At 40.9% G+C, this 22,215-nt stretch overlaps 2 protein-coding genes across 3 annotated transcripts; both read left to right on the plus strand.

Annotated features, from left to right (window-relative positions):
- Window positions 1-54: 54 nt before the first annotated feature.
- snip1 (Smad nuclear interacting protein) lies at window positions 55-2,904 on the plus strand. Of its 2 annotated transcripts, none has more exons than XM_072460836.1 (5): window positions 55-360; window positions 423-537; window positions 893-1,008; window positions 1,099-1,584; window positions 2,198-2,904. In XM_072460836.1, the coding sequence occupies exons 1-5, from the start codon at window positions 203-205 to the stop codon at window positions 2,478-2,480; spliced, it is 1,158 nt and encodes a 385-aa protein (XP_072316937.1). In that variant the 5' UTR covers window positions 55-202; the 3' UTR covers window positions 2,481-2,904. The 2 variants fall into 2 exon arrangements, with proteins under 2 accessions (XP_072316937.1, XP_072316938.1); XM_072460837.1 differs by having other exon boundaries at window positions 57-360; window positions 1,117-1,584.
- A 405-nt stretch (window positions 2,905-3,309) lies between these two features.
- On the plus strand, window positions 3,310-21,825 carry LOC140374133 (mitogen-activated protein kinase kinase kinase 5). Its single transcript, XM_072460938.1, has 28 exons — window positions 3,310-3,700; window positions 3,795-3,934; window positions 4,747-4,934; window positions 5,017-5,185; window positions 7,067-7,173; window positions 7,296-7,466; window positions 7,537-7,649; window positions 8,402-8,561; window positions 8,728-8,878; window positions 8,963-9,067; window positions 9,213-9,262; window positions 10,169-10,264; window positions 10,818-10,923; window positions 11,420-11,553; window positions 12,142-12,269; window positions 12,778-12,914; window positions 13,013-13,118; window positions 13,199-13,356; window positions 14,147-14,348; window positions 14,429-14,600; window positions 15,061-15,226; window positions 15,547-15,732; window positions 15,800-15,905; window positions 16,450-16,669; window positions 16,805-16,917; window positions 19,187-19,284; window positions 19,357-19,433; window positions 20,544-21,825. The coding sequence occupies exons 1-28, from the start codon at window positions 3,361-3,363 to the stop codon at window positions 20,638-20,640; spliced, it is 3,996 nt and encodes a 1,331-aa protein (XP_072317039.1). The 5' UTR covers window positions 3,310-3,360; the 3' UTR covers window positions 20,641-21,825.
- Window positions 21,826-22,215: the final 390 nt, after the last annotated feature.

Genomic DNA, 22,215 nt, shown 5'->3' on the forward strand with positions numbered 1-22,215 from the left:
TAAACGTCTAGATTTGGTTCAAACAGGGTCGGAACGAGCGACCGGAAATAGAAAGCACACCGGAGGACATAATTAGCGTACCACAGGAAGCACGTGATCTGAGCAACAGTGCAAGTTTGTAATGCGTTACGTTTTTGTTTTTCTGACACGACTTTCTTTTCTGGCAATGATTGTTTAGTTTACATCGGCAGAATCTTTGACAATGAGCAAAGAAAAGCGACACAAAAGGAGGGAGTCTCCTGAGCGCGAGGCTAAAGTGAGTATAAAGCTGGAAAGAGACAGTCCTGTTAGGCCACAGAGAACACGGCGCTCTCGCTCCAGGTCCAGCGGCAGCGCCAGTCCGAGGACCAGAGGCAGCAGGTGAGTACATGGACATAACAGAGGTCATGTGTTTATGCGAGTTATTAACTTGTGTTCTTTAGATCGCCCGTGAGGATAAAGGAGCGACGCCAGGCTTCTCCCGCCTCGGGCAGCAGGTCTCCGAGGCACAGTAGGAGCAGTCCACATCGCGGCACGGCTGACGTCACAGTCAAACGCGTGAGGCCCTTTTACATGTATTTAAAATATACAAACACACACGTTATATACAAATCACCAATGTCACGAGCTTTTTCATAACATCAACCTTCACGTTTTTCCAGTGCAGGTCCAATATGCGCCTCTTCTTGTACCTCTGGTTGCATTATAAAATCTTACTTTATCCATCTACACAGACAAACTGTAAATGTTGTCAGTCATGCATTAGTACCACACTATTCTTTTATCACCAGTGAGACTGTCTGCCCACTGAAATATGCTAAATGTATCTGATTCTGAAACACTTCCTTGGATGGAAGAAGCATTATATCTGTCAGTAAGTCTATTTATTGAAGTAGTAATCTGTTTTCAATAGGAGCAAGATGTGCACCGAAGTGGTGATGAGAGGAGGAGAAGAAATGACCCAGCAGAAGAGAGGAGGAGCAAATGGGAGACAGACAGGCCTCGCGACAGAGGAAGGGACGGAGACGGGTCACGAGACGGAGACGGGTCACGAGACGGAGACAGGTCACGAGACGGAGACAGGTCACGAGACGGAGACAGGTCACGAGACGGAGACAGGTCACGAGACGGAGACAGGTCACGAGACAGAGAGAGGTCACATGACCGCAACCGTGGCAGAGAGCGGAGGGGGGACAGAGGTGCATTTGCCTCCCAGCAGGCCGAGCGGCAGCAGCATAATGAGCGACGAAGGGAACAGCGCCAGAGACGCGAGGAAAACCAAGAACCTGAGTTTGGACAAACTGAGGAAAGCAATGAGAGCTCAGCTCCTCCTGCAGACAAAGAGAAGCCAAACTTTGAGCTGTCTGGAGCTCTCACAGAAGACACAAACACATTCAGAGGAGTGGTCATCAAATATAACGAACCACCAGAAGCCCGTATTCCTAAGAGGAGATGGCGGCTGTACCCTTTTAAGAATGATGAGCCCCTCCCGGTCATGTACATTCACAGACAGAGTGCCTATCTAATGGGACGGCAGAGAAAAATCGCTGATATCCCCATTGACCATCCATCCTGCTCAAAGCAGCATGCAGTTTTCCAGTATAGGTGAGAACCTCCTCCTAGAGTTTTTTTTTTTTTTTTACCAAGTCCTGATTTTTAGGCTTGCACCTGCCTAAATCATCAGAATTCATGTATCTTAAAATCAACTGTCTTGTCAAGAGCTATATGTGATACAGAGATTTCCTCTCAAATATCCCACAGCATTCAGAATTAAAACTATAATTTATACCTTGGGCACACAAGTGCTTTGCTCATTGATTTTGCAGAAACCTGTTCTGTTTCTCAGTCCTTTGTGTAAGTCTTTTGTCATGAGCAGACCAGGTTAATCCATCCGACAACCATGGCCATCAGAAATCTTGGAGACAGGAAGTGGTTCAAGACTATAAAGAGTACGAGTTTAGTTTTGGGCATCCCAAATACTGTGTACTTTGCACACATTAATGACAAGTGGAAATTACTTCTTTTTGCAGCCTTAATAGGTACAGGTAATAGGTCATTAGGGACTTGGACCAGGGTGGACATTGGTAATTTTTCCACCTGTAAAGTTAGTCATCACTGCCTGGAAGAAAGCAATCCTGTTTAAAGATCTTAAAGAAATGAAAAGTGTGGGTATTAAACCACACTTTATTAATGTTGACTGTTCCTGACTGTTTTCCAGACTGGTGGAGTACACTCGGGCAGATGGGACTCCTGGCCGCAGGGTGAGGCCGTACATTATCGACTTGGGCTCTGGCAACGGTACGTACCTGAACAACCAGCGCATTGAGGCCCAGCGCTTTTACGAGCTCAAAGAGAAGGACGTGCTCAAGTTTGGCTTCAGCAGCAGAGAGTACGTGCTGCTGCATGAGTTCTCTGACACCAGCGAGGTGGACGCCCAGCAGCGGGAGGAGGAGGACGAGGATGAGGGAGTGGATGAGGCAGGTGAAGAGACAAATGAGTGATTCTCAGTAGTTTCTCTGAATGTGGCATTATATTCAGATAATGGCTGGTTGGTATTCTATAATGGCCTAACCCTGCCACAGCGGTCTCTAAGAAGACTTCTACTTCTCAGGTTGTTGTGTAGTCTGAATACAGTCACAGTAGACTACGTTTGGTGCCACATAAATCAAAATGTATATTTTTGGACCACGGACTGGAAACTATTACAATGAATGTTCATTCTTATTGTACATAATGTAAGGAATGTTACTCTTACTGTCACACTTTACATAACAAATGTTTCTTTCAGTCATTGTAGCTGTTAAAGTTGTTGGGTATGTCCCTTCATAGTAAAGTTTGTATTTAAGACTTCCGCTTTTATTTTGGTCCACTTGGACCTTGTAAATCAGAATTTTTGTACTGTAAATAAACCAGTGGAACATTTTACTTGCGTGAGATTTGTTATTAATAAAATCCTGACTCCAAACTGTGAGTATTATATTGTGAGTGATTATCAGTATTCACACCGTTATTGCAAGTGAACGTTTCAACATCATGCTATAAATACACATGTCAAATGATTATTATCCGTTTATTTGGTCGGGACAGTGCATGCAGCTTTGAGTGAAGATATGACTATAGAATAGACCTAATGACAAAACTCCAGCATATTCTAAATCCAATAGTTTGAAGCGCGCTCCACTGCAGAGGTCGCTCTGTTCTCTAGTTAAAGCGAGAATGTGAGTGGGCGGGGCGTGCACCGGGAGCGGCGGGGCGTGGCCTGTGGAGACTGCTCTTACTGGATAAGCTTGGGGAGGAGGCGGTGACACCTGGGACAACTCAACTCAGTTCTATCCTACAGGTTTTCCCTGTGACATGCATTAAGTTCAGAAAGTTTCCAAGATGTACACTACGGAGCGGAGGCGCATGAGCCTGCGTGACCACAACAAGAGGAAAGACCCAGTGTGGATTTCCACTAGCGCTGGAAGTTTTTGGCAGGACGCTCTGGCACTGGAGCTCGGCTCCAGCGTTAAACAGCTCATCTCTCCGCGGAGTCGGACTAGACCCGTGTCCGTGGCCTACATCGTCAACGAAGAGTCATCGGTGCCACAGTCTGAGGAGAACCTGTCACTGAAATGCGTAAAAGAAGCGTGCGCCGAAGCAAACGCAGTCTTCAATACCATATCGTTAGAGCATATCTCTCTCGGGACAACTGACATCCTGGATAGCGTCTACAACTCAGGCAAGTGCAGGCATGCTGACATGACCCGGGGTAGTCTGACTACGCCCATCTGCATAGTCCGGTGCTTGAACCGTGTGTCGCACGTCTTTTACAGATGTAGCAGTGGTGGAGATGAGCGACACGTTCTGTCAGCCTTCTCACTTCTATCACCTGGGAGTGAGGGAGAGCTTCAGCATGACCAACAACATCATCCTCTACAGTTACAAGCAGGACAGTGACCTTCACGCTGTCAAGGTACACAGCACGTACAGGGCACGTCATGGGGTCATCTCTCAGGGTACCCCCTCTTTTGTCTGGAATGTTTTAGATTTAATGCACCAAAAATGATACTACCATCTACCTTGTACCTGAAATCTCATGTGTCTCATATTCAATGGCATAATGTGCTAGGCCAAGCCCTGTAACAATTATTAAATCCTATTTAGGGTGTCCCAATAAAAAAAAAAAATGGGTGTATATATATATATATATATATATCTATATATAGATATATAGATATATATATATATAGATATATAGATAGAGAGAGAGAGAGAGAAAAATTGTCTTGCTCTCTGTAATCTGCTGCATTTTTGGTAATATTTTAATTAATCTTAAATTTTTGTGTAAATTGATACCTAGACACTTAGAAATACCAGCCCGTCTGTGCATTGTTATTGTCTTATTTCTTTCCCTGGATTTGGCAGATTCTTTTCATGATTTGTCTAATTTGAGGCCATGAATTTGATTATTTTCTTGCCCAAGTCTTCAAGGAGGCTTGGTAGATGGCGCTTCACAATCTATGATAAAACATAGCGAAAGATGGCCATTGATATCCGGCGATATCTTGGCGAGTTTGTGCAGCAATGTGGCCAAAGCACATCTGGTCACCCAAATCCTATTGAAAAAAAAATCTCAAAAAAGTCTGCCTTGAGTTTACATTTGATAAGACAAATTCCCTTCTGAAGTGAACGATAAGATGAGACAAGATTGTGTTCAATGACACTGGTTCATACGACATGCATTTTAAAAAAGCTTGATGTTTCCACTTGTGTCCTGTGCTATAGGAGCAGTGTGGCAGTTACACATTCATCCCCTATATAGTCTCACCTCAGGGTAAAGTGTTCGCTTGTGATGTCGCCATCATGAACGGCATCCAAGAACTAATGCAGCCCCCTTTCCAACTGGAACCTCTCCTCACTCCTCTGGTGGAGAGACTGGTTCACCTGCTCAACAATGTGCAAATCCAATCTAGGTAGGAATAGGAGACGCAAAGTCATTACACTATCATAACACACTACTTTTGCGGTTTGAAATGTAGCTTTGTGGTTTTGCAGTGAGTATTTCCGGGAGTCGATCAGACATGACATCCGCATGGCCAGGGAGCGTTTCCGAGGGCAGGTGCTGAGCGAGGAGCTGAAGAAGATCGAGGCTCGACTGGACAGTGTGGAGCTGCTCACGCCTGATATCGTAATGAACCTGCTGCTGTCCTACAGAGACATCCAGGTGAGGGCAGACCTAAACCCAGACACCATGATGCTCGTTTCTTTTTTTAATTGGACGTCTCAATTGCATGGCCTAAATGGAAAGTACGGATGTTCTTCACATTTGACCTGGCCAAATAACAACATGACTGTACTTCACACACTAGGTGGAGCAATATTTGTTTTTCCCCTTAGTGCCACAGTAATGTTGGAAATTCCAGAAAGATTTCTCTGTATTGTTTGTGCAGCTCAACAGTCATCAGTCTGGTTACCAAATTCATCTCTCCAAGTTAAGATGGAAGTGATTGACAGTATCAAACAAATATGGCTGCTTACCAGGGAAAAATATCAGATTTATGCACAATCGGAGTGAGAAGAGTTTGATTTTGTTGTAAATGAAAAGTGACAGATGAGCTCATTTGTTTCACATGCATCGCGGAAATGAGCAAATCTGTCTACTCGAGGCGTGGCGGAGGGTGGGGTGACCAGACTCAAAGTTTGTAAAGAAATTAAGTGTGGATCCCAGGTAACAGCAACCCAATACAGTAATGACAAATTATAGTAAATGTTATATTAAAATGAGGGGCTGATACTTAATTTATCAAAGTCATAGGCAAAAGGCTGTGTTGGCTTCTGATTTCCCCCGTCAGCTCTGTCCAATGCGTGTGCTGATTGTCATACACATGCATTTGTTTTCTTTTTATAGTCCACTTCTATAAGTACAGTGAGAATTACCATCCAGACCAACTGAATACGCCCTTAGTCTTTCATAGACACAAAAAAGCTTAGAAATTAATTATTAAAGAAACAAATATATCACAGTGGATTTTGTGCTGTACAATAATAAAGATATTCCATAATCTGAAAAAATAAATACATAATCAATAAAGAGCATGTTACCATTATTGTGGCATAGCATTTGAAATGTTTGTTTTTGTTAACAATCAAACTTTATTGATAAAGTACTTTTCACATATAAACTGTAACAAAAAGTGCTTTATAATGCACTAAAAACAAACAAACACACACACACACACACACACACACACACGTAAAAATGAGTAGACGCTAAGGACTAGAATATATAAAATGGCATCAATACAAATTTTAGCTAGAAATTGAATAAAACTAGGCCATACATGCATACGAAATAGTAAGCCTAAATTAAGTGAATAGAATAAATAGATGAAATAGATGACACAACAAAGCATCAACATCTTAGGATAAAAAGGATGGCTTTACCTTTCAGTGTGAATACTGAAGATTTATTTCAGTATACTTTAGAACATTTAGAGTTTTTCCATTTCTAGTTGTCATTAGGATTGGGCGATATAAAAAACGCTTTGTAATTGACTTTATGACCATGAACAATACAGACTTTTAATTTGTGACGTTTCTAAACCAAACCACTTGCTGTTACTGACAGAGGGTTGTCTGTAGACTTCTCAATTAAAAGAGTTCTCAGTGCCGCGCCCGGGTAGCCATCTCCTTAACTGTAACCCCTAAAATATGCAATATAGGTCAAATCCAAGGTCCTGACCAAGACATCTAGAATGGGCAAAATTACATATTGAGAATGTATAAAAAGGCATAAAATGTGTGCATCTATTTGTAATAAATACGGATTAAATAATAAATGTCAATCAAACGCTAAGCTAAAGTATTTTGTAGGCTTTTGTATAAAGCTCACTCTAAAAGCGGGTATTGTAAACTGCAGTGCTGGTAATGGAGATGTAGATAAAGTCATTATTTCCAATTAAATTACACACTGGACACAGGAAGCAGGACCAACATGCGCGTCCTTGCTACAGGATACATTTGACAAACAAACAGCAAAGGTTTAATCAGGGCTTGCATTTCAGATTGATGACCCAACACTCTGCTCTGCTCCTTTTGCTTTCAGGACTACGATTCCTTAATCAACCTGGTGGAGAACTTGAACAACCTTCCCATGTGCCTCGTAGCTAGACACCAGAATATCAAGTTTCACTACATCTTTGCTTTGAACAGGTACATGCTGCTATCGAATTAAAATGTGACAATGGCTGTGTCTTTTATCCCATTGTTCGTGTGGCTATGATATGTTGGGCTCCAGGTGCATCATGTTCTTGTTATCTAATCCGTTTTCCCAGGAGAAATCACCCAGGAGACAGAGCCAAGGCCTTAGAGTGCATTCTGCCCCTGGTGCAGTCTGAAGAGAAGGTGGCATCGGACGTCTACTGCCTGTGCGGTCGCATTTACAAAGATACGTTCATGAGCTCAGGGTTCACGGACCACCAGAGCCGAGACCAGGCCAGCTACTGGTATAAATGCTTTGAAATTTAACAGTGGATCTTGCTGTGGACAAATGCACTGATGGTTTGGTATTCCTAGGTATGGCAAAGCTTTTGAGACAGAGCCCACACTCCATTCAGGCATAAACAATGTGGTCCTTCTGATGGCAGCTGGACATGAATTCGACACGTCTATTGAACTACGTAAAATTGGTATGCGTTTTTATTTTTTCCTCACATAACGTCTTTCAAGTGTTTACGCTATGTTATTAAGAAGGACTACACTGCACAAATTGTTCAATCAATTGTTTTTGACATAGAATCACCCCAATATGTGATGGACAAGATCTGCATTCACTGTAACTAATAGTTATGTATCCATGGGCAGTGTTTTGGTGTAACTATAACTAATAACTTTGAGCACCGGTAACTATTCCGGTACAGTTACGCTTTCTTTTGTGGTATTCAGAATACAGTTACTATCCTAAAATCAGAGTAATACATTGTGATACTTGGTCAGGTAATGTACGCTTCAAACTGTGAGGGATTAGTGAGAAGAATATAAAACTCAGCTCTTGTGGTGAGTTTTCTTTCTACAAACGGTGCAACAAACAAACACACATTTTTCACAATAAGTAGACATTCACTTTAAAGTTGAGTACATCTAACGGAATACTTCACCAAATACATTATTATTGTCAGCCAAGTAACATAATCACATTAATATGATCCATGGGTGATTAAGAAGTAGGGCTATAACAAGTAACAATTCAAAACAAAAGTCCTCAATATTGCACATATGACAGAAAAGTGAATACCAGGGCTATGAATATTGTCGAATTGGGCTTGAGCAACAGCATAGAATCAAACTCGTGGACCTAAAGAATGTTATTCGTGAAATCCTGGTAGATATCTTGTTCCCAGCTGGTGATTCAATTGGTAACTGTTGCGTTCTTGGGCCCCAGGTGTCACTATAAACACTCTGCTCGGGAGAAAGGGCAGCCTGGAGAAGATGAAGGACTACTGGGATGTTGGCTTCTATCTTGGAGCAAACATGTTGATCAAGGATCCCAGGAAAGTTGTTGAAGCTTCTGAGAAATTGTACAAGCTTAAAGCACCTATGTGGTAAGACATGTTGTAAATTGTATTGACTACTTTATATGCCTGCTTACTGTATCCACACTCGTACAAGCATCTCTCTTCAACTATAATCAATGGAGTGAAGATGTAAATGTAAATATTGTATCCTACACTGCCTTTGCTTTGACCAATTTCAATATTTTCCCCTCAGGTTTGTCGGTTCTATTATGGAGACGTTCATCCTGTACCGTGAGTTTGCCAAGTTACCTGAGGTGAGAAGTCCTAAAGAGGAGACCATGGACTTCTGGATGGAGCTGCTTCTGCAAACCTGTAAACCCACCATCTCCAAAGACCGCTGCCCTGTAACGTGACACATTCCTACCAAATGTCTTATTCCTAAAGTGCATTTTCCACGCTCAATCTTTGCTTTTATTGTTGGTTTCTAGGTGCTTATTCTTGAGCCCAGCAAACTTCTCCAGCCTGCCATAGTGTGCGTGAATGAGGAGGATGAAAGCTGCACTGTCCAGTTGGAACACGTATCGCCTTTAAAGGTATGCTGTCAGCACTTTGGTTCTCACTTTGGTTTATGCTTTAGTAATTGTGGGTTGTCTTAATTCCTTGATCTCCTCCGTGATGTTTTGACAAAAGCTGTTTTATCAGATTGAATGTAATGATGTGTCTATAATATTTTTGCAGAAAGGCTTGCATCAGTGGACTTTCCCAGCCTCTGCCATCCGGGGAGTCAGGTAGAATAGAATCATATTATGATAACGCTTTACAAATGTTGTCTTATGTATTTTGCCCTAGTTGCCAGGTTATTTGCTTCCTATCTAAATAATATGCTGTGATGACTATGAATCATGAATTTAAACAAATATCATTGAGTCTATGGTCCTCAGGATTATCAAATTGTCTTTTAGGGGACATCGGTTGCACAATGGGTTAAGCAAATCTTGTCGTAGCTTGTGCTGTTGCTGTATCCATGAGCAATACGCCTCATTCAAGAATGTTTTCTGAGAAACTCTTTGTCATTTCCACTTTAAGAAGATTCTCAAGCCAAATTTCTTCTTAAATGAGAGTTGTGCCAAATTCAAGAACATGCAGCTATGAACACCATGTCATTTACACGTTTATTTAGATACAAATTAATATGTATTTGCTAAGAAACCTGCTCTACACTTCCAATTATGGGCTCCGCTTGACATATGACGCTGAGGTTGAACGAGGACGAAAATAAAAGTGAACGAGGAAGTTGTGCTTCTACAGACTATCACTGTTTTACAACTTGTGATTGTAATTGTGATTTGAAAAATGTCCAAACACACATGAGCTCACTCGGTGGAAGCATATTTAAGTTAATAATTAATTGAAATAAAAGCTGAAATCAAAGCTTTGATTGTTTTGTATTGCCAAACGCAATCTCCATGCGCCTCCCGCATCTGTTATTTGCGGGAGACAAGAGACAAGGCCCTCTGGTCGTGAGGGGTGACAGGGGGGGTTTGTATTAGTGACCCATACAGAGGCACTGGGCCTGGTTCAGACGGCCTGGGACTGCTGAGAAGTCTGTATTGATCATACAGGTCATCTCACTGGTTAAACAAATACTTTTAATTCTAGACAGTTGTTGACTGATTATCACTCTTCTTCATCAGTGCTTCAAAGATCGATGAGCGCTGCTGTTTCCTCTATGTCCACTACAATTCTGATGACTTTCAACTTTGCTTCCCCTCTGAGGCCCACTGCAAAGGGTGAGTGAACACTGTGTGCAGAGGAATCAACATAGAAAATGAACAGCTCAGAGGGTCAGGGTTTGCTCTGAAAAGACTCTGAGTACTGTGAAAATGCACAAATGCTGTTTTGTTAGGGTGTTCTGTTTTATTTAAAGAAGACTTAATTAGACATTACTAGTGTTTTATGTGATTAAATACTGATCTCAAATTACTGATAAACCTATTACACTTGTTCTATGTAAAATGTATATTCATTGACAAATATGACAAAATGTCTATCCATACATCTTAGAGATTGATTAGTCAAACATGGGTCATATAGTCCTTGTTCAATTGGAAATGTAGTTATTAGGCTAAGACTAGAGACAGAGACTTTGTGACATTGGTATTGTTCATGTACCATTGCCAAGTCTTATGTAATCAATATGAGTCACATATCCTTCCCCGCCTTAAAGGAAATCCCCAGGATCAGCTCAAATCATTCGACCTACATCCCACAGTCCACTTCAGAGAGTATTGTGTAAAACCTGTCTTTCCCACATTTGAATAGTACCTTTTGTCTTTCCTGTAGATTCTGTGACCTGGTGAACTGTCTGCTGCTGCTGCTGCTGCAGGCTGACGATCCAGATGCAGATCCAGATCCAGCCCTAAACCCTCCGAATAATGGAATACTGGAGGTCAGACTCAGACCTAGAACAACTTTTAGTCTGCTCAGTCAAGTGTGGCCTGTCTGCATGCCAGCTCCTTCTCAGAATTCTCAGATCTGTCCTTAGAAAACCTCGTGAACAATAGTTTGAATTGGTTCACTCTTTCTTCTAATTTTGTGTCCTTTACTCTACTCAAAGTTGGACTGCAAATGTCTGTGATTAAGTCCACCACTAAAACCTCATTAACACCACATTGTATTGTGATATAGACTCAGAATTAAGGTCCCAAGCCTTATTAAAAGTACAACACCTCTGTCAAAGATCTGTATAATGAATGACTCAGAGTTTGGACAGCCCTGCTTTACTCTCACTTGATTATCTTTATGTTTTATATTATCCTTCTTAGAATAGTTAGATTTACCTGTAGCTTCTCTATAGGCTCTCCTCCCGCCCGCATGTCAAATTCCTCTTATTGCCTGGAAAACTCCATTGACATAGTGCTCTTTCATTCTGTGCACATCGGCAGTACATCTATGAGATCAACGAGAACGGAGACAAGATGGTGCTTGGAAAGGGCACGTATGGAGTCGTGTACGCTGGGAGGGACCTTAGCAACCAAGTCCGCATCGCAATCAAGGAGATCCCTGAGAAGGACAGCACGTAAGGGACACAAAATCACACGAGTGACCATAACACACTCCCGATTTGGACAGAGTCTGCAACAAACCTCTGAATACATGCCAGAAATGCCTGTGGTTTATGACTCTCGTGGGGGAAGAGCACCGGGAGTGTGTTTGGATCTCGATGTTGGTCAAATCTGCAGAGAGTAGGAACATTTTGTGGCGACATCTTTCTGCGGGCTAGAAAACAAATTAACTATCGGGTGGCAGGGACTAAGCCGGTGACAAATAAAAGCGGAATAAAATAAGTTATTTTAAATACAAAATTGTAATTAGATGAAACGTTTTTAAAAGTCTGGTCTTTTCTTGTTTAAGCTCATTTGCTTTATTTGCTACTTTCACCCAAGTAGTAGATTTGTACTGTGCTCAAGCATTCATCTTCATTTTAATACTGCTTTGGTTTACTTCTTCCACTTCATGCACATTTTACTTTAAATAATAGGCAATTTTATTTTTTTTAATCCAAGATGGCAGCATCAGCATAAACTCTGCTATACCTATGTTTCTATCTCTTCTATATCTGCAAAAATATAGTGCAGATTGATTTAATGACTTTGCTTTTCTTTAGATATTCCCAGCCGCTCCATGAAGAAATAGCTCTGCACAAAAGGCTGAAACACAGAAACATAGTCCAATACTTGGGGTCGCTGAGTCAAGATGGCTTCATCAAGATCTTTATGGAGGAGGTCCCAGGAGGTACTATGGATCATTCACTTTTTAATACCAGCACATGGACATATATCATACTCATTAAAATACTCAAGCGCAGGCAGTGGTACTGAAGAGAGAGTTTGAGCTGATGTGTCAAACTCAAAGCGTTTTTAGGAAGTTGTGTAGCGCCAGTGGCATCCTGCTAACTGGACTGACGCAACCCTATGGAATGTAGAGGCACACAAAGAACTTCTATTTAACTTCTACTTATTTGTACCACTTCATTTGCCTCATCAAGCAAAGAAATCTAAGTGTGTTCAATGTGATGATTCAGTATAGTCATGTTAGCAGCACTATTCACTAGCTAATGTTAGGAAAATTGCTGCATTGATATTAGTTTTATACTTTTAATGTAACTGTATTATTATCATGATTCGTTAAACACTCTTTTGCCACATTTATAAATAAAGGGCCAGGTTTTATACAGTATTTCTAGACTTGTAACCTCTAAAGTGGTGGAATCGGTATTGACATTTTCTTCTTGTCCCTGCAGGAAGTTTGTCCTCCCTGTTGCGCTCCAAATGGGGTCCACTCAAAGACAATGAAGCCACTATTATCTTCTACACCAAACAGATTCTGGAAGGGCTCAAATATCTCCATGACAACCAGATTGTACACCGGGATATTAAGGTACCTCTTAAGAAGCTTGACAATTTAATTATGTCACTCACAGTTTAAGTATTGTTTTCTAAAAAAGAATGTTTTTAATTTGATCTGACTTTGATTAGGGTGACAACGTCCTTATAAATACATACAGCGGAGTACTCAAGATTTCTGATTTTGGAACCTCAAAAAGACTTGCGGGAATCAACCCTTGTACAGAAACGTTTGCTGGTGAGATGATGACAAACGCATATCATTTAGCACAGTTTACATGTATTTTAAGTGCCTAATATAAGTGTATTTCTGTCCAGGAACACTTCAATACATGGCCCCAGAGATCATAGACCAGGGACCTCGGGGTTATGGGAAACCGGCCGACATCTGGTCTCTGGGGTGCACTATCATCGAAATGGCAACAGGCAAGACTCCATTTCACGAGCTAGGAAGTCCACAGGCAGCCATGTTTAAGGTAAATGCAAAGAAACCCACTGGAAGTTTAGTGGTTAAGTGCTCAGAATATTCTTCTATTTAACCTCTACATGCTGCCTTAGGCAGGTTAGTACGCATCACACTGAAACTATCCAGAAGACACTCAGATCTACTTTGTCTCGCTGGCAGAGTGATTCCACTGACCCATAATCACCTGCTCTCACTGCATCCAACAGATCAGTGTGTGGATGAACAACAACTTTCTCCAGCTGAACTCGGACAAGACAGAACTCATTGTCTTTGGCCACAGAAACAAAGAGAAAGTGTTAGTGGTCACCTCCAGAGTCTCACTCTAAAATCTACAAACCAAGTTAGACATCTGGGGGTAATAATAACGGCCACATCTAATCAATAACATGAGCAGCTTTTTATCATCTAAAAAACATTGCCAAAATCAAAAACATAGTGTCTAAACCAGACTTAGAGAGACTTATCCATGGGTTTGTCTCCAGTAGATTAGACTACTGTAACGGCCTGCTCACTGGTCTCTCCAAACGAGCTGTAAAACAGCTGCAGTACATCCAGAACGCTGCTGCTCGGGTCCTGACTAGAACCAGGAAGTACCATCACATTAGTCCTGTTCTCAAGTCTCTGCACTGGCTCCCCTGCGTGTGTACAAGTCTCTCTATGGCCTAGGACCAAAATACTTGGACATGTTAGTGCCATATGAACCATCTCGGACTCTTAGGACCTCAGGGACCGGCTTCAGTCAGGACTAAATATAAATATTTATATATATTTACAGCTCAGGCACTAACTCTCCTTTTTAGGTTGGCATGTTCAAGATCCACCCCAAGGTCCCTGAGTGCATGTCGGACCAGGCCAAAGCTTTCATCATGAGATGTTTTGACCCAAACCCGGACGACAGAGCGACATCCACAGGGCTTCTGGCAGAAACCTTCCTCAAGTCCTCCCCAAGAAAGAAACCGAGAGCTCCTCTAGAACCTGAAGCTAATGATCTTCTCTCTTCTTGTAAGACTTGCAGAAATATTTATTTAGGCATTATTGATTATTGATTGATGATTTCAATGATTTTGTGTTTTGTCTCTCAGCTGACTACCACAGGAGCCTTTCTGTGCCTGTGTCCATCCACGTAGAAGATGTAGAAGATTCCTACTCTGGCTTTGTGGACTTGTCCTGTTCCCTGGACCTCAGAAGAACTATATCCGGCCTCAAAGTGGATGAGGTCTCTGAAAGTCCTACAAATACCAGCAGCTTCCTGTCGTGAGTAACAGAGTAGTTTCTAAGAATGCTTCAGGTTACTAGTGAAAGACCTCAGCTGTGGCTTTGATGTGTAGGGCTTTGATTGAGTGAAGATGCCTTCATCATTTCACACAATCATTCAAATTATTTAATCACAACCAATTAAGTATTGAAACAACTGTCAACTAATTAAGTAATAAAAAACAACAAATCGTTTATTACATTTGTTTTCATCAGACCCAGACTCGAAAGCATGCAATGTTTGAAGGGAAAAGGTTTTATGACTCACAAACTAGTACTTTATCATTTCATCACTTTAGCTTCATCTGAGTTCAATAGAATCACCCGCTCATATTCACAGGCCTTTCGTGATCTAATTACTATCTGATTTAAAAAAAAAAGTCAAATGAATTGTTATTACAAAACTAAATGTAATGAAATTGAGCCCAGTTAATATCCAGTGTTTGTGACATGTGTCCAGGATCCCTGATGACTCTCCTGCAGACCTGAGCAGCCCCTGCTCCACTGGGGAGAGTGTGGGTCTGTTCATGCTCCGGAAGGACAGTGAGAGGAGAGCCACTCTGTACAGGGTCCTGACCGACTACATCAGCCTGGTGGTCAGCAACATCCAGGAGTCTGGGCAGCAGGTCAGTCACACCATCATCAGTACTGTCATGGGCTTTTCTACTGTGGCCTAACACTTTGACTTTGTCTTTTAAAACACGAAATAGGCCTATTTTTCTGAAACAAACTTTGTTGAGGCCATACATGTTAGTTTTATGGAGAATCAGTGCGAGGAAGCGGGGACACGGTCACACGTGGGCCTTGCCCACCCCGAGATTTCCACCTAGACAAAACACTGTATAGACTTAAGTGTATGACTTAGTTGGTTGTTTTCCCTGTAGTGTTTCCAGTGCAAAATGATTGACAATCAGAACTAGAATAGTGAATCTATTCCTCTTTCTAGAATGGAGATGGGTCTTGCCTTTCTGATGATGACATCACTGAGCTTATTAGCTGCTTACGAAACAACATACGCTCCCCAGACAAGAGACAGCTGACCACTGGCCTCCTGAAACTCCGGAAAAGGCTGCTTGCTGAAAAAGTACCCCTGAACAGCCTGCAGGTGGTGCTCTTCAGCTTCCAGGATGCTGTAAGTCACTAGAAGTCACACTTTCCTTGTGGTCAAAGCACTTGGCTCTATTTGTGTCTGTGTGTAGGTGAAAAAAGTCTTGCGGCAGCAGCAGGTGAAGCCTCATTGGATGTTTGCTTTGGATAATCTGCTGAGACAAGCTGTGCAAGATGCAATAACAGTTCTTCTGCCAGGTACTGGGAACATTTGATATTGACATTTTAAGATAGGGTTAGGTAAGATAAACTTTATTTGTTCCACAATGGGGAAATTCCAGTGTTGCAACACAGATTAGGCACAGAGGTAAATAATAAAAAAACAATAACTTGTATAAAAAAAAAAAACCTCTTGTAGAAAAACTCTTATAAAAACACTCTTATACTCTTAATAACATAATAATAACACTCTTATTTACAGCTGTTATATGGACCGAAAGTATTGCACCAGGATGATGACATTTTAACGACATACGTGAATGTTTCAGATATTTGCTCACTAAATTGTCACTATTTGGAAAATTCTGAATTTTTACAGAAAACACAACATGATGATTCAAAACAAACGAATGCACTTAAATGAAAATAAAAACAATAAATACAGTCATTATAATGGTTAAGTATGGCATAGACACTCCCTAAGATTTAGACGAGAGCAATAACTTTTTTTCTACTGAAATGAACAAAGAAATAATGCACAGCCCCTTCCCGTCATAACAGTGAATCTATATTTTTATTTCAGAGCTCAAACTGCAGTTGCAATCCTCCTTTGAGGCTGAAGACTGCAGTCCTGAAGAGCAGCCAGAAGATTTAAATACTCCTGTGATAAGCATCACTGACCAGCAGGGGGTGCAGTTTGACTACCATCACACAGCAACGTTCAACAGGATCCCAAGTCCTCCATCAGTCCAGAACTGTCCTCTCAGCGAGTCTTTGAGAGAACTGCGAGTCGAAACGAGCAGGTACATTCACTCAATTATAATGCCACAGGTTCCAGTGTAAATTCGTCGACCAATGGAGACAAACTAGTGATTAACCTTAAGTAATATTGAGGACGCTTTAAGCTGAGTAAGGAGCTCTCCTCCCCTGTGCGGCAGACTGCTGAGACAGCTGAGTGAGAAGGAGCAGGAGTACCAGGACTTACTGAGGAAGTCCCTCCAAGGGAAACAGCAGCAGATCGACCAACTCAAGAGCACAGACAACAGCCCTGGTAATCATCTGAGAAACCCCCAATATGCACCAACTATATTGTAACCACTGTGTGAAAATATGCCTCACAACATCTTTGGCCTAAAATATTCTGCACAATTGAGTGATGGGTCATTTCTTGTAAGTAAGTACATTTTATTTCTATAGCACCTTTCAAAGACAGAAGTTACTGAGTGCTTCACAATAAAACAAAATAAAATAGTAAAACACAAAACTTACAGTGAGCAGTACACGTACAACAATAAACAGTAAAATAATCCCTAAATGAACTGTACGGTAATTAAAAGGCCTGACTGAATACAAAGGTTTTGAGCTGACCCTTAAATGAACAACAGAGTTTAGAGATTTTCCTCAACTGAAAGAAACAGTTCCGTATCAACTGCTTAGAGTGGTGCTCTTTGTCAAAGATGACACCCAGGTTTCTAAGACTTGGTTTAGCAGACTGGCCTAGATCATCCAAGTACTGGTTTATCCCTGGAATGGCATCATCAGGAGCAATGATCCGTGTTTCTGTTTTGTCAGCATTTAGCTGCAGAGAGTTGTTTCTCAGCCATTGTCGTATTTTCACTAAACAACTGACCAAGGAGTTCAGCTTCTGGATCTCAGAAGGCTCCGTGAACAGGTGGTAGGGCACGTGACTAAACTCTTTAATGATCTTTCCCAGGGGGATTATTTAAAGCAAAAATAGGACTGGACCTAAAACGGAACCCTGAGGAACTCCACACAACAAGTTGCTCTATATATTTACCCAGATGTTTTCTGGGAGTAATATGTTTTTTTTTTATAGTAAATTTTTTTTTCCCTTCTATTTATGGTTTTCTGTTCCTTGTTTATTGGCAATATTTGGAGAATATTTAGGTTTGAATTCATTATTACAATAATTCCCCAGTTTGAGTCGGTACAAAATTTGACAAAATTCAGCCAGGGTTGTGAAAGAATAAAGTCTGCACAGCTAAATTAGCTCCCAAATTTACTGTGCACCACAGATGAGTTTTGGGCATCAGCCCTTCATCAGACATAAAGGTCAAACAGACCTGGTGCTCTATATAGGAGGATTAAATGTCACGTGACGTTTACAAAAATCAGAGTTTGCAATACATTTTCATTAATACAATACATTTTGTAGAGTTCTTACTCTACAAAATGTAAAATACAGCAATATTTGATTATGAATGTAAATGTATGTTGGCCAATCTGAAAGTGGTGGCAAAGAAAGTTGCCACTGCTTAATTACATTACAGTAAATGGAAAAATGTTGGTCGAACAGGGAAAACATTAACCACAAACTGCAGAGGTGGGACAGACTGACATGGAACACAAACACAGAAATGATGCAAACATTGGTGCATTCACAAAAAGGTCTCAAGTCAAGGTCTTCATTAAGATCATGATTTTTTTCTCAAAAATCAGATTTTTTTTCAAAGAGGCCTTGTAGTTTTACCAATATAGGCCAGCCCACAAGGACACTTCAAAATATAGAGGACATTGTTTGTTTTGCAGTTAATAACACCCCTGATTTGATAGGATTATAGGGAAGATTAAAGGTGTAGGTTTTGTTTGTAAAGTTGCATTGCGTGCAGTTGTAGTTAACCTATTGTTAACTCTGATTTTTGTAAATATTGTAAATATCACTTGGCATTTAATCAATCTTATATAAAGGCCCTGTTGTTTAGCTTTGATGACCAATGAAGGGCTGACGCCTGAAACTTCACTCATCTGTGGTGCACGATAAATTGGGAGCACATATGGCTGTGCAGACTTTATTCTTTTACTATCTTGTTGCGTTTATTGTTTAGCATTTTGGATTTGTGTGTCTCGCTTCAATTCAATCTGCCCATCTAATATTATTAACTGTTTAAACAGTGAAAATATAGTCAAGCTTATGACTAGAATGGTTGACACAAAGTTGGTAAATGACTCTATATGGGTTATGGCAATTACACCCAATTTGTCCAAATAGTAGTTAATTTTGCATTATGTAATGATGACACTCAATTCTCTCTAGTTAATCCATCTGAACCGTAAAAGGCACACTTCCCATCTTTGTGATTAATAATTCAAGCTGTGACATGGTCTGTACGGCTCGTATATTACTCATAACTACTTATGGTTATTGCATTTCACCAAACTTGTGCGAGTGAATCCCAGCCGCACCTTGTCTGCAGGCTTGTGTCAGCTCAGATGTGCTCAGACTTGTCCTCTGTCTTTTTGGATAATGATTTTAGCAACAGAAATGAAGTTGTAAAATGCCTTTTGTGCTCCTTGTTCAGATGACACCTCCACCCCTCAGAACAGCTCCACTCCTGAGGCGAGGGCAATGGCGCGCTGGCTCAAGTCGATCCCTGTAGATAAAGACACCATTGACAAGGTCGGTCTGAAACGCGAATGGATGAATGTCGAAAGCCCACTCCTCGCTCATTCACGCTGGTCTTTGTTCTAGCTGCTGTGTCACGAGTTCACCTTGGATCTTCTGTACGGCCCGGTCTGCAGGGATGATCTGACGTACTGTGGCTTAAGGTGAGCCGCCTCCACACATCCGCCCCACAAAGTCAGCCAGGCAGAAATGAGACGCGAAAACGACATGATGCAGAGGAACTTCCACAGTGTTATACATTTCTGGGCGGCAGTAGCTCAGTGGTAGAGTGCTCGTCTTCTGATCCAAAGGTCGGCGGTTCGACTCCCCGCTCAGTCAGAGCGGTCAGATCCACTGGCCCGCAGGTTGGCGGTGTGATCGCAGCTGCCTCATGTGAATACTGCCGTTGTGTCCTTGGGCAAGACACTTAACCCAACTTGCCCCCCAGTGTCTGCGTATATCTGGGGTGTGAATGTGTGTGTGAATGGGTGACTGGTTCCTTGATGTAAAGCGCTTTGAGTACCTTGACGGTAGAAAAGCGCTATGACCATTGACCATTTATTCCACTGTAGAGTTATTATTGTTATGGATTAAGGTTAGAAGAACGCTCTGGCACACAATCCTCCTTGCAGCACCAGTCATTTTATTTCAAATATCGCTGCTAGATTGTGAATAAAATCACTTGTGCTTTTAGGTTGTGCAAAGTTATTAAAGTTATAAAATACTGTATTTTCCGGACTATAAGTTGCACCAGCCAAAAAATGCATAATAGAGAAGAAAATATATATATATATATATATATATATATAGAAGTCGCACTGGAGTATGAAATGCGGTTGCAAGTGTGAAAATAACAAATAATATTACATATAAGTCGCTCCGGAGTATAAGTATATAAGTATAAATATAAGTATAAGTCGCACCCGGCCAAAACTATGAAAAAAGGTGTGACTTATAGTCCGGAAAATACGGTATGCAAAATACAGTATATGTAGTATACTTCTATTGCATGTTATACATACATTTGTCTGAATTTTAAGCAGCACTGGGTACATTTACATGGCCAGTAGAAATCTGAGAACTAAGAATAATCGGATAACATAATAATTAGTGTATGTTTACATGCACAAGAGAAATCTGATTATAAAAAAACACAGGTGTGTCAATGTTTTTAACTTTCACTGTTGTATTTCTAAGACATCAACAATTCATTTTAAAGTAACTCGTCTCACCCGCACTCGCCACAGTGTCATTGGGGGTCTCTTGTCTTTCAGAGGGGGCATGCTGTGTCGACTGTGGGCGGCCATCTTGTCTCACAGGAGGACACAGCTGAGCACGCACAGCGAAGAGGGAGAGGACAGCGCCTTCTGACGGCAGCGCACCTCATTTATCCAAGGACACAATTATTGACAGGTCAACGCAAGAACTGACGCGCAGCAGCACGAGTAGTGCATTATTGCTTCTTCTGCTTTGTGTAAAAATGTCTCGATACATTTCTAGTTTCACGCACATGTACAGTTTTGTAAGGAAGCCTAAATCATTTTGACGTTCTGTCTGTGTTCTAAAACTTAGCTGGATCTAAGTTGTGTATTTAAGATGCTTTCGAGGTACTAAAGGGAGTGTATGATAAAGCCTACAGTCTATTTTGTTAGCGTTTGTGTGTGGGGAGTGTTCTGGAAGGAGTGATTAAGCTGGTGACTCGTGCGAGAATTCCTCATGTGTTTCTTCATCTGTTTTTTACACTGTTGACATTTCCTTAGAAACAACTGCAATCCACACGTCGAAGATAAGCTTTTAGCCGACCTGCCTTTTACACTAGTTATGCTGAAATCAACGGTTAAGTCACGGCAAAAGGCAAAAAACTGTACAATCAATTATATTATTATTATTATTGGATGATCTGTTACAAAATATAATAGGTTTCTCTACATATAATCCTTCCTGACTGTGAATTACTTATGAATTTGCGCTTACTGGTTTACAAAACCGCCGCTTACTTGCAGTACAGATGAGCTTTTTACTATTTTTTGGGATTCTAGTGTTGCATAATATCCTCAAAAGCTATATATAGTTTGTGCTAATGTAACTAATGGCATAAAAAACATCTCATAGCTTAACAGCAGCTCTATACTGGCACGTCAATGGCAGTTTCATTACGAGAAATGGCTTTTAAAAGATTAAGTTTGACCTACATATGCCCTTTTACTAAACAATTTAATAATGTAAAACCAAAACACTATAAATGTATAAATACTGTATGAAACCATATTTTACATCAGTGTCTTGATGTAGAGTGATCATTCTCTCTCAAATGGCGCAACAGTCAATCTTGCTAGAGTACCCTGGAAATTCATCTTCTAATATGCTTCCAATGATATTCTCCAATTTATATTTTGTTTTGGGTCTTATGTCAATTGTCTAATGCCCTTTGAAGAGCAGCTCCTGCACCGACTTGAGTGTTTGAAGATAAGATAAGCTAATGATAAACTTTATATTATAACAATACTGACTGGCTAATAGGATACAACCATTTAGATAAACTGTGTATTTCGATCTCTGTTTTTGTATACAGTGATTTCAATTTCAACCAATTATAATTTTACATCTGCTCCTACAACTTCAGAACATTCATAGTTTATTTAGTATTGATTAGGAATGAGTTACAACATACAGCTACATACAATAAAGTATACATTTCTGACAATGCATTCAAAAGTATGTTTGTAGCACCATTAAAAGTTGGATATTTAGCTCTACAATTCTTGTTTGGAGATTATTGTTTGTTGGTTCCATCGCTGAGGTTTAAGGTGCCGTTTGGTCCTGGTTTGAGCCAAGGTTTATTTTGATGTAGACTTGATTGGATCCTGTTTTAGTCCCATTTAGCCATGTTTAGTCCAAATTTAGTCCCAATGTTAATGTGGTGTTTGTGCAAGTGTGAGCGCACCC

This window comes from Eucyclogobius newberryi, unplaced genomic scaffold (assembly GCF_026437365.1).
Source record: "Eucyclogobius newberryi isolate DKJ021-1_F unplaced genomic scaffold, fEucNew1.0.hap1 SCAF_3, whole genome shotgun sequence".
Lineage (NCBI taxonomy): Eukaryota > Metazoa > Chordata > Actinopteri > Gobiiformes > Gobiidae > Eucyclogobius > Eucyclogobius newberryi.

Bases quoted from the DNA above. Each gene is read 5' to 3' on its own strand.
- LOC140374133 (XM_072460938.1), top strand. From the start codon at position 3,361: ATGTACACTACGGAGCGGAGGCGCATGAGCCTGCGTGACCACAACAAG. The intron at 7,467-7,536 runs GTATAAATGCTT...TGGTATTCCTAG, and splicing joins CGAGACCAGGCCAGCTACTG to GTATGGCAAAGCTTTTGAGA. The intron at 15,733-15,799 runs GTAAGTCACTAG...GTCTGTGTGTAG, and splicing joins TCTTCAGCTTCCAGGATGCT to GTGAAAAAAGTCTTGCGGCA.
- snip1 (XM_072460836.1), top strand. From the start codon at position 203: ATGAGCAAAGAAAAGCGACACAAAAGGAGGGAGTCTCCTGAGCGCGAG. The intron at 538-892 runs GTGAGGCCCTTT...TGTTTTCAATAG, and splicing joins CTGACGTCACAGTCAAACGC to GAGCAAGATGTGCACCGAAG. The intron at 1,585-2,197 runs GTGAGAACCTCC...ACTGTTTTCCAG, and splicing joins CATGCAGTTTTCCAGTATAG to ACTGGTGGAGTACACTCGGG.